This window comes from Diadema setosum, chromosome 6 (assembly GCF_964275005.1).
Source record: "Diadema setosum chromosome 6, eeDiaSeto1, whole genome shotgun sequence".
NCBI lineage: Eukaryota > Metazoa > Echinodermata > Echinoidea > Diadematoida > Diadematidae > Diadema > Diadema setosum.
Window position 1 is genome coordinate 6,393,284 of NC_092690.1, and position 12,709 is coordinate 6,405,992.

Genomic DNA, 12,709 nt, shown 5'->3' on the forward strand with positions numbered 1-12,709 from the left:
TCCGAAATAAAGCATTCCATAGGTACCTATTACGACGGCTCCTGTATCTTTATTGGCATTTTTTTTCTTTTTTAAGTGAAGATCTTTTCATTCAGCTACGGAGCCATTTTGCCCATTAGTCTTACCTTGCAAAGGTTCATTTGGCTCGAGCTGATGTAGAATGAAACAAAATATTGATAACGAAACAGGCAGGTTTTTTTTTTTTTTCAATAAAACATCACACAATAGTATTCTATTTCTTCCATCTAAGTGTATCAATTTCCATATCCCAGTACTTAAAAAAAAGAGAATGATGCAACAATATAAATGATTGAAATGAGGAAACATAAAGTAAATGGTACAAGCAAAGCCTGGAGCTAAATCCTTGCATTAAATGATGATGGAGAACATCGAACAAATTTTGTCAAAGGCGACAAACAGAAGAAAGTGAGAAGCGACTTACCTGGGCACTTCAGTTTATTTTATTTTCCCCTCGCTTATAGTTTTGCAGATTCTTAGAGAAAAGAGGAAAAAAGCCTTCCCACTTCTGTCGTCTGCCGGCAGCTGCTCCCGAAATACTAACAGACCTTGTTCGAGACGACGCGTTATAAGCTTTCCAAGTATTACGCAATCACTCCGAAAAGTATAATTATATCTAAGCTTTGCAAATTATGTCAAAACACGCAATACTATCAGGCTACCTAATCTTTTCATGTTATGAAACTTAATTTGCATGCAGCGTACGTTCTCAAGGGAGTTTCCACGTTAATAGTCGTCAAGATGCCATCTGCCTTTACATTGAAGTTTTCTCGGCTTTGATTTAGTTGGTGAAGACTTTTTTCCCCACCTTTGATGGGTTCTGCTGAGGTGTCAGATTTACTCCGACTACGCCAAGCACAATAAACTTTCCGATCGTTCTTTAGATTTTAAAGGGATTGTACAGTTTTGGTTGAGACCTAATTTCAGGTTTCTAACATTTTGGGGTGAGATAACGAGAACCCTTTTATGAAATGTGATTCCAAAACCGATTTTCATCAAACAAACTTTGAATTCGTCTTGGAATGTTATGCTTTGTACTATTTCATAAGTGGTTTCTTGGTGTCTCACACTAAGATAAAACCCTAATCCTTACCTCCACCAACAAGAATATTGTACCATCCCTTTAAACTGTCATATCATTATCAATGGTGTTACATGGCAAACGCGGAACTAGGAAAGGGAGGGATTAGTGGTGATCTAACGCATAATCTCCGTAGCCGTCTTTCGAAGTTTGGTTAAAGGGCATGTTCACCATTTCATACGCTATAACTCTGATATTAGTACAACTCTTCTATAAAAACTTCAGGTCATTAGGCCACTGAGTGCCAATGATATTGTTCGACTGAGAAAACGCATTGGAACACTTGAGTGTATAAAAAGACATGCTTCCTGATATTGTTTTTTTTTTTTTGGGGGGGGGGTTGGGAAAAGGAGTATAGAATGAATATTTTATTTTATCAATTGAGATGTTTAGAATATTATTTTGGTTAGAACAGAGAAATTTGAGTAGAAGTTTAAGTAGATGTATGTAGATATATATGTTATGAAATATATGTATTGTTAGGAAGGTTGGACTGTTGGTAAAGTAATGTGGGTGCATGCAAGTAGGTATATGTGCAAATAGATTTATGTGTATGCTTTATTTATGTACGCGGATGTGTATGTATGTTTAATAAGAAGTGTGTTGATGTGTAGAAGAACGTAAATACAATGTTGGAAGTTTTGTTATGTTGTTGGATGTTTTAAGAAATGAGTATCTGCAGAATATGACATATTTAATGGAGCGAGCCTCATCACAGGACACACCCCCCCCCCCACACACACACACACACACAGACACACGTTTATACATCCGTTTCACAACCCTTTATACATAGAACGACATGATTAAACGAACGTACTCAGCGACAAGTAAGTTCCATTTTGTAATTGTATTTAGTAATATTATGTTTGTTTGTAATATTGATATTCGATAAAAAAAATTGTGTTATTAATGTTTGTGTAGTTATCGTTATGTTTAAGTATATTTTGAATACATAGAATTAATTTATTAAAAGTTTGTTAAGTTCAGTATGATTTTACACCGTGGTTAATTTCGTTTAAATGTTGCTGTTATAAATTTTCATTTTAGAGTAGGGCTATTAGCTATTATTCAATATCACAGCCAAGTCTCTCGTGCAAGTTTTGTTTCAATATATTTAACTGTTTATTGTCCTTGCACCGCTCCGCCATCTTCTGCTTCAGCCCATTGCTGTCACTATATAATATGTATATATACGTGTGTGTGTGTGTGTGTGTGCGTAGTATATATATATATATATATATATATGACCGTGCATCACAAATTGAACAAAAAGTCGCATCCATCGATTTTATGTGAGCACTCAAAAAGGTGAAATGGGTCAGCCGAGTCAATCTTGAGTTCTCATGTTTTCTGAAAGAGCTACCCTTCTTCTACGTTATTCTTAAATTTGAGCATATAACATGTACTTAATTGTGTGCGAAAGTGTGTTTCAGCAGTTCTTTTCTGCAACCCATTTTGGGGAGAATAGGATAATCAGGTATATAGCGTCCCCGTTTCATTTCTTAAAATCCTTTACACGCTCTTCACTTTCTAATAACTTTTGAAAGGATAACTTTGCTGCTTTGAAAGTTAGCATTAATCATGGAGAGAATGTGTCAATAGAACATGCTCATTATCAGCTTAATCTGGTAATCCCTTCATTGCTGTTGCCCCAGTGGTTTACTTCCTGTGTTTTGTCCCTTTCATTGCACAGCTCGCACTGCTTGGTAAAGATTAAGTGCTTGTATAGACCCTGTACGTCAGAGCCTCTTTTCTCTGTTCACACTTTTCCAGAGTGTGTACTTTCAGTATCGAGATAGGTTAGGGGAGTCCATTTGAATTGAGTGATACATCATTTTAAAGCTTAGAGTCTGCTCTTTAAGGATCTGCCCTCAACTAAAGATCCATGTTTGGCGACTTGTTGTCTGTTTTGTGGCGCAGGGTCACATATTTAAGTGCATATTATGTATTAAAAGATGTATATATATATATATATATATATATATATATATATGAAGAGTTTGTTTGCAAAAACCGATAAGTCTATTTTTGAAGATTTTGAAGTACGATGTCTGTCATAAAGTACAAAATAATATCTTTCAAATGATACATTGGTCACTACATATAAAGGTACATTTTTGAAGTTATGGTCAAAAGAAGCAAAAATTGTCTTATTATTCTCTTTATTTTTCTTGACCTTTAATTGCAAATATCTCCATTTCGCAAATAGGGACTTATCGGTTTTTGCAAACAAACTCTTCATATATATATATATATATATATATATATATATATGTATACCATACACCCACACTTGTAAATCATAATATACACACCGTATTGTATAAAAGCATATACACAAATACACACACACACACAAACAGACAAAATAATGCATTGATCCCATTTCTAATCATTTTGTTTTCTTCTTTTTTTCTCTCTCTCTCTATTTTACTCTCAATCAGCAGCACACCGTTTCATGATTCCTTCACCAATTCTACGTTTTCTTGTCGGGCAGATCTGTGCAGTAAAATCTTGAGATGCTACTGAATGAATTTTTAACCCTTTAATAATAAAGGAAACACATTTCAGGGAGTGTATTTACAATTCTATCACACACACACAGATACGTGCATTTCACATCTTCTGCGCATCTGCCGTGTCTGTATGCTGCAAATGAAGAGTTTGTTCGCAAAAAACGGTAAGTCCATTTTTTGAAGATTTTGGAGTCTCTGTCATAAAGTACAAAATAATACCTTTTAAATGATATATTGGTCACTACATATACAGGTACATTTTTGAAGTTAATGTCAAAAGAAGCAACAATTTTCTTATTATTCTCTTTATTTTTCTTGACCTTTAATAGCAAATATCTCCATTTGTCAAATATGGACTTATTGGTTTTTGCGAACAAACTCTTCAAATGTTCCTCATACTGTTTTATCTTTCTCTTTCGCGACACTTACCCGAGCACAGTGTGTCGTATTTGTAATTGTATATCCACAGCATGTTTTAAACACCAGAATGACAATCTTAAATCTTGAATGACTCATTTTCACGATAAGACACATATTTTGTTGAAAACAGGAAAGAGGTGGCTTTAATATGAAGCATAAGGTTATGTATGTCACATAATTACATTTCTTAGGGGGTGATGACTGGGTTTTTAGACTTTTACATAAGCAGAAATATACCTCAGTCATTGGCAAACCTACTTCGCGTATAATTTTTGCCCTTAAATAATTCTGCTCCGTTTTATCAAATGTATAACATGGTTATAACAATATTTCAGTGATGTCAATATTTTATGTGTCATTTATTGTACATTGCACGCATCAACATAATTCAAAATCATGTTATACTGTAGTAGGCAGTAATGAAGGATCCTTTCGCCAGTCTGTGTATCTCATACATTATACTACACTCTCATCTTAAATCAGAACACAGTATGAAATAAATGTTTCATAATTTAATGTTTGTTGATTTCTTTGTTTGACTTATTTTTCTATTTGAATGAAGATATTACAGGGGATTTGTTCCACGACGAATAGTGAATCTTCACTGCCCCGCGCAGGCCCTGTAGTATTTGGGATTCTTTCGTCTGTACTTTCTGTCACACACACACGTCTGTCCGGAGATCCGGTGTCTGCATTCTACATTGAGCAGATGAAAACAAAACAACAACAATTCAATTCAATTCAATTCAATTCATTCATTTCATTCTCATTTTTCTTCCAACAAAACATAACGCAGAACTAATTAGGAATTATATCATGATTTCTACCATAGCTACTACTGAATTCTGATTAATTCTGAGCTTATTTACGTCGATGTATGGCATTAAAAATCAATTGCGAGAAGAAAAAAAAAAGGATTTCTTTAATTTATTTGATGACAGTCAAACTTGAAAAGAGCGTTCAAATTAGGGTTACACACTAAGAGGAAAAACAGATCCATCCATCCATACATAAACCTTTTATTTAAAAAAAAAAAAGTGAACTTAAGTGTAAGAATGTGTACCTTTATAGATACATTTTTGAAGAAAAAATCGACTGAGAGAAAAAGGAAGAATATTGTTGTTATAATGAGAGGAAGTTCGAGTCTCATTTCGAGGCTAATTGCACACTTTAATAGTGCTCTAACAATAATACACATTATGAATAACAAATGCGGTGCCAATTTGCCGAATTAGACGCTTTTCGCTCCACATCCCATTACCAAAAGGGAATATGACATATTCTGTTTTCTCCATGACAGCATACAGCCCTGTCGTCACCTATTCATTACGCAAGCAATTCACCTATCACAAGGGTCTACGGATGCAAAACCGGACCTATGCTGTTTACGGTGTGTAATGCATTAAAACACGATATATTCGTTTACAGTCATCAGAGAATAAAAGTATGAATTATTATGCCATCGTTATCTCGTTTCCGTCATAATGTTTTTTTTTTTCCTCTTTTGTGTTTGTTTAACATTTTAATCTTGAATTCCACATTGCCGAAACCTCGTTAGTTCACATTTTTTTCCAAACAGAAGCAGACACACAAGCACGTAACGCTTACATGCACACACGAACACGCACGCACACACACACACGCACACGCACACATTATATATGTGACTTACTGCGAAACCGTCCCCTCTTTTCCATTTCCACAGTATCGATTTCATCGCCGTCGAGCTCGAAGTCGAGTTCGTCCATCCTTTTTTCCATCATATCGAGCAGCGCGTCGTACTCGTCGTCATCTGCATAGTTCGTAGCAAGGGCCACTGCGACCAGCACTGCCAAGGCAATCGCGAGGAAAACAATTCTGGAAGACATGGTTGTTGCTGTTGTTGTAGTTGATGCTGCCGCTGCTGTCTTCTTTCACACGGTCTTTTATGTCGAAGTTCCAATGTATGCTAAAATCACGATTATAAGGAGAATAATGGGATAGTGAAAACGATAACTCCTCAAATTATTTTCAATTTCTCATTTAAACGCTCGTGCAATCATATTTCTTATTCACCACAAGATTACCTACGTTTGCGACCAAGCAAAGCAGCTTTAAAGTTGTTATACAGGCCAGAAGTCATACCGCTTACAGTTATACAGCTCACAAGATGTATGTACAGCTGCTGCTCACGAGTCATACAGCTTATTAGTATGACACTAAAGCTAACACGGCCCACGAGACCGACACATTAAGCCCCGCGTTGTACAGTTGTATCTGTAGAACTCGTGGGCTTTTTTTACCTAGTGTCGAACTCGTGGGCTGTATGACTCGTGAGCTGTATAACTCTTGGACCTTTGTTTTGATGTCGACCTAGTGAGATGTATGACTCGTGGCTGTCAGTCTAGTGGAAGGACCCCGTTATACATTTCATTCTCCTTCCTCCAGTCACAGTGGGATCGCTGTCGTGGACACATAGTTGACAAGACTCCCGGACTCGCAAGCGGCGGACTCAAGTCCGATTCCCGCCAAGTGCTAGTCTGGATTCCAGACACTGTTTGTGCTAGTTTGCTCTACAGAATATTGACGCCCTCAAAGTCGAATACTGGCGAGGTTTCAGGTAAATTGGTCCTGGGAGGCACGGATGACGCATTTTGTAAAAGGAGTGCAGTTGACAAGGGGGCTGGAAACCAGGCTAGGCCAGTGTTTACGTCCTTAGACAAAATTAATGTTTTTACATGTTCCCTCTCGACCCAGGTGTATAAATGGGCACCTGACAACACCGTGGTAATGATAATGGCAGAGCGCTCTGGTAGAGCAGTGGCAACACTGAAAGAGGCTTCCCTGGACAAAAATAACATTATCATTATTCATTTTTGTGTTTTTCTTTGTTTGCTTTGTTGTGTTCTGTTTTTAAAAATAAGCTATTTACAATTCGGTATTGCGCCTTTACCGGGAAGTTCCAAAAATCAACCAATTCTGCCAGGTTGACAAGATTTTTTTGTTTTCAATATTATAACTGATGCTCATAATAAGGTGTGAAAAGGTATAGGATGAACTTTCTTGGAGTTAAGTAAACGGATAGTAAAGTTAGATTGCACTTACCCTTCGTGTCAATGAGATGAGCTGTTATTGCTTCTGGATCGAGAATCTCTGCTGCATATATTTCACGAATCCGTCCCTTATTTATACCTGTGCAGATCTTGATTCTGTTTTAATCTGATGTGATTCGTTCGTTCATCTCTTTATTTTCATTTGACCAGCCAAGGGTTGAACATATGATTAATGATCGTGTGGGATCAATTCTTCTCAAATTAATTACAAACTACGCCCCGTCAACTTCCAACTAGAAAGGTAGATGTATTGCAGCTCTCAATCTTCTTCTCACACCCTCTATTTCTCTCCCTCCATTCCTTTCTTTCCTCTACTTCCCTCTTTCTATCAAAGTTGTCGTCTGGAGGTCATCAACATCTCAAGCATTTTCAGCATGAAAAGGATGATTCAGGAAACTGGGGAGATGAGAGTGCGTTCGGAAATGTAGAATAAAAATAAAGGAATGGAAACGACGCCCATATCAATTAGATTTAATTAGATTCAACTTTTATCTCATTCGTGAGACGAAATCAGTGACTATTTCAAAACAAGAAGAAATAAAAAACAAACAAACAAACAAACAAAACAAAAAACGGGAGGTGACAATTGTGATTCCCGAGACATGCAAATACAATGATACCCACCCCATCCACCCCCCCCCCCCACACACACACACATACACAGATACACATACAATGTCTGCAGATATTAAAGAATAGAAGTATTGCTGCTGAGATGAAAACAATAAAAATAACTAATACTGCGGTGATAATGATACCAATGTACATCTCTTTGAAATATAATATATTATATCAGCAACAGCTAAGTCCCTTGATTAGAGGGAGGGGGGCAAAGATGCTGAGGGGAAATACAATATGAATGTGTACATGACAAACAGATTAAAAACAAACTTTATTCTTGTAAATATTATGCTCTTTTTCAATTGTGTCGACACAGTCGGCTTTCTGCTGCATATTATTTTGATTTGATTTGATTTGATTTGTTTTATTTCTGCATTCAATCACATACAATTTAAATACACATTTTAAAATGTACAAAGACAAAGAAAAGCAAGTGCAGTGAAATAAATCGATAACAGTACACAAATAGATACAGATAGGTGATTGCATTGAGCAGTGTACATACACAAAAACCTAAAATAAAATATAGAGTATTTTTCAGTAAATAACAGAGATCATTGAATGCAGGAGACCACCATCGTAAGCGATTAAGCTTGAAATGGATGGAGGTCTCATAATTAGATCCCAAGTCACGTGTAGCTGACTGAAAAGAGCAATACCTTGGATGAAAATGTGTAACTGAGTCGGTTCTTGAATATTGCACCGAGTGAACTCTGTATAAAGTGCAAACTCAATCAGTTTCAAGGTCTGCTTAAATGATGATAGAATGAATTGGGAGAAACGCAGTGAAGTCGGAGATAAGGGTAATGTTCGTTAATCGGAGTTCAGTTGATGCGAAAATGAAATAAGTTTTATTATTCCGAAGGTTCTGTATTTCGAGTCACATGCATTTTCCATACCTGGATGTTGGCTAATATGAAAACGGAATTGGGTACCCTAATCTGATATCTTGTTGCGTTATAACGAGGATTCGTTATTCAGAAAGTTCAAAATTTCGGAAATGAGATACTACTGATTGACATTCCGAAGGTTCATTAGTCCGAAAACGCAATAAGTTCGTTATTCCGGAGATTTTTAAATCTGAAAAATTAAATAATTAATAAGGTTTGTTAGTCTCAATTAAAGATTTAAAAAAAGGGTTAATGATCCTTTGAAACTGGAAACCTAATTATTTCCGATTAACCAAACTCACAGACCAGAAATAAAATCCGGAAATGAAATGAAATTCATGGGCGTTCCGAAATCCAAAGTGTTACGAGATGTTCTCTTTGTCTCTTTTCCAATTAGATCATGTTGTAGGGTGATAATTCCTGAATCTTTACATTCCACTAAAATTTCCACTAACACGTAGAAATGTCATCAAAATTGGATGAAAATTAACGAGTTTATGAAATTGTGAAGTATAGGTGGTCTTCATCAAACACTACGAATGAATGAATGAATGAATGAGCCAGCTGATAATGTCATCCCCTCACAACACTAGATCTTGAAATGTTGAGGGTTAATTTGTTTGTTTGTTTATTTGTTTATTTGTTTGTTTGTTTTATAGGACACCCTCCATGATCAACGAAAACGTGTGTGGTGACACACTCTCACTCATTTCCATATTGATATCGACTATTCTGAAACTTTCGGCAAAATATTTTTCACAATGTCATATTTTCCAATCTAATCTTAAATTTTCATCTCGTTGGAATCTCGGAGAAAATTCGTTGTTCAGATAATCATAAGGCATCAATACTTCCTTTTCATTCATCCCATCTCCTCCTAATACAACAAGAAACAAACAAGCAAATGAAGCAAGATGTCTCATTGAAGCCATTCACAAAACAATGATTGGAATATAATTATAATTCATCAGCTACATGTACCATTAAAAAAAAAATCTCTTTGGACAAGTAGAAGTGAAGCTCAAAAGTGCGAAAGTAGGTTCTTCTAAAGCATATCTATCAAAATCCCTCCTTCCGCAAAAAAAAAAAAAAAATACAAGTAAAACAAAATATAAAAGAGGAACAATCGTTCTCATTATTGCCATGTGTTTTGTGTAACCATGTAATGGCTGATTGGCACTTTAGGAACAAACGAGGCAAGATATTTTGACGCAAGACTTGCATGAATGAGTGATCGTTTCATCGCGAAAACCAGGTGTTGATGTAATAACGCCATATGGTGTTGTGCCAGGATTTCATATGAAAATGGAACAAAGCCGTTTTTTCTGTTGTTGTTGTTGTTGTTGTTGTTAATTGATTTCGCAGGGAGTCAGCTCTTGGCCAGTGGAGCAGTTCATTGCACAAGGAGGGGGAGGTGAGGGGGAGTCAGGAAGGGGGAAACAAAAACATGCATTTCAACCCCACCACCACTTCCATTCACAAACCCTCTAATACGGAAAGAGCCACTTCCGTTGATAATGCGTTATGTATACTTTTTTTAATAGAACATGCACTTACATTCAAATGTGTTTACATGGATAATCATATTCACATCTCAGTCGTAGGCTACTGTATGGAGTAGCACATGACATCAATATAAGAATATGTTGTTGGTGTTCACTGTGCACCTTGAAATAGTGTTCAGAGTTTCGAAAAACTCTTTAGAATTGTCACTGACATTACATGTTTAGCACTCATCTGCTATCAAAGCATTATGCGCGATATTCCGCCTTATACGTTAGGCAATTTACTTAATCCGTAGTGCTATAAGTGACTGAATGATTTCATTTGCTACTCTGTTTGACTGAAGAATAAAATTGTGTTGTTTGTTTAATCACTAGGCAAGGTCTTCTCACGCAGCTATAGGTACAGTAAGCAGCGGTTATAGAGGAGCGAAGTTTCCCAGGGTAATTAGCTGTTGCATGCTTCTGTGTGTTTACGTCTTTGTATGCTTGTATGTGCTTGTGCGTTTGTCACTTTCCCCAAATATGTGGCATGGATCTTTTAAAAAGAGAGACGTTTTTGTTTCCCTTATTTGACACAAATGGAAAACATCTTGCTTCAAGTTTCTTACCGATGTATGCATGTATGTACGGGGAAGGGGTGTTACTTCTTGGAACGGATGTAATTCGCGTTAGATCCACGTAATCGGTGGTGTATAGGCATTGTGCCAGATGAAAGAACAACACCAACAGCAAACAAACAAACGAACAAAAAAAAAACCCTCACCAGCAACTAGAACTACAAGAAAAATCTTTCCACATTAGCAGTACTCAGGCATTGCGTAACGCGTTATTCGCAAAGGTGATACATGGTTATTCCGATGGAGCGATCTCGCGATAGGTTGTCGTTCCTCTTCTAATTATACAGGCAGACAGGTGTCGGTGGGGTTTTGTTGAAATGCAATTTCTCTGCCAGCGAGCTGTAAGCCCTTACTTGTCATCTCGTTAAAATTGAGTAAAAGCAGGTGATGAAGAACATTATTATAATCAACAGTACCAAATACGTGTACGATCTCATTAGCGTATTCTGTCTCTATGGTATCGATGTTGGAGGTGTATTTCAAACGTACAGACACTCACTTAAAGTAACAAAGAAACAAGAGGTGTAGGCCTATAATTGTATTGAAATCATTTTTATACACACGGACACACACACACATATATACATACATATATATATATATATATATATATATATATAAATATACATGCATATATATATATATATATATATATATATATATATTTGATTATATAGTGAAAACTTTGAGCAAAGTTTGGAATCGGGATTCCATCCTGATTTTATTTTTTTTTTTGCTCAAAATTTTCTTTATTTATCATTTCATTCTCGTCAGTCTTCCCTGCATTTTATTTTGATATGATGAAGAGTGTGACCTTGCCTTTCAGTATTTGAGAGCTATGCTCCGTTTTTAAGATCTTCAAGATCTATGATTTATTTTTTGACGGCGTTCTTCTTCTACTAATTGTTATATATGTATATATATATATATATATATATATATATATATATATATATATGAAGAGTTTGTTTGCAAAAACCGATAAGTCCATTTTTGAAGATTTTGAAGTACGGCCTCTGTCATAAAGTACAAAATAATACCTTTTAAATGATATATTGGTCACTACATATAAAGGTATACTTTTGAAGTTATGGTCAAAAAAAGCAAAAATTTTCTTATTATTCTCTTTATTTTTCTTGACCTTTAATCGCAAATATCTCCATTTGGCAAATATTGACTTATCGGTTTTTGCAAACAAACTCTTCATATATATTGTATATATTTTTTTTTCATTTATTTATTTATGAAGATTTTTATCACAGAATGGATCAACCTCTTTCTTGTTTATCAGGAAGACATAAGATTAACAAAAAAGCAAGGAAAATTATGAGAAAATATGGAATACTTCCTCATAACTTCAAGAATATTCCTTCTTATGTTTATACAAGTTCGTTGTCACTAGGAAAGTTTTGTGCTGCACTACTGATGATAAACTTACTTTAAAATGTTCGAAAACGACACGACTATTCTGCGATCAAACTCTTCATTGAGTAAATGTAGTTTATGCTAAGGCTATCGATATATATATAATATTATCTATATGTATACAAATATCCCCACCACGAAACAACCCCCCCCCCAACACACACACACGCACACACACACACACACACACACACATACGATCACATTCAGCTGCAACAGAGCAAGTTCCGCTGTCAATTGTATTTGGTAAAATTATGTTTGTTTGTTATGTTGTATCTGTTAAAAGTATATTTATTTTGTACTTTAATGACTATGGTATATAGACAGGTCTTTAATGTTCATGAACTCAATGTCTAAGTATATTTTTCAATTTATAGAATTTATATGATTAAGGCTAGGTGAGTAATTTGGTTGAAACTCGTACATCGCGGGTACGTCTATGTTGCAAGATTTGTTTTTAATATTATTCATTATACACTTATAATACCATTATATAGGCCTATTAAATCCAACCATATACT

The 12,709-nt window shown here is 35.6% G+C and overlaps 1 protein-coding gene across 1 annotated transcript; it reads right to left on the reverse strand.

Annotated features, from left to right (window-relative positions):
- Positions 1–4,159: 4,159 nt before the first annotated feature.
- Positions 4,160–7,171, reverse strand: LOC140230200 (uncharacterized). The gene is made up of 3 exons (XM_072310381.1): positions 7,123–7,171; positions 5,711–5,986; positions 4,160–4,734 (listed from the first exon to the last, which is right to left on the reverse strand). The coding sequence occupies exons 2-3, from the start codon at positions 5,904–5,906 to the stop codon at positions 4,640–4,642; spliced, it is 291 nt and encodes a 96-aa protein (XP_072166482.1). The 5' UTR covers positions 5,907–5,986; positions 7,123–7,171; the 3' UTR covers positions 4,160–4,639.
- Between the last annotated feature and the right edge of the window lie 5,538 nt (positions 7,172–12,709).

Excerpts from the sequence above, each read along its gene's own strand:
- LOC140230200 (XM_072310381.1), bottom strand. The coding sequence starts at position 5,906 with ATGTCTTCCAGAATTGTTTTCCTCGCGATTGCCTTGGCAGTGCTGGTC. Across the intron at positions 4,735-5,710 it reads AAAGAGGGGACGGTTTCGCA|AATGCAGACACCGGATCTCC; the intron begins GTAAGTCACATA and ends TGCTCAATGTAG.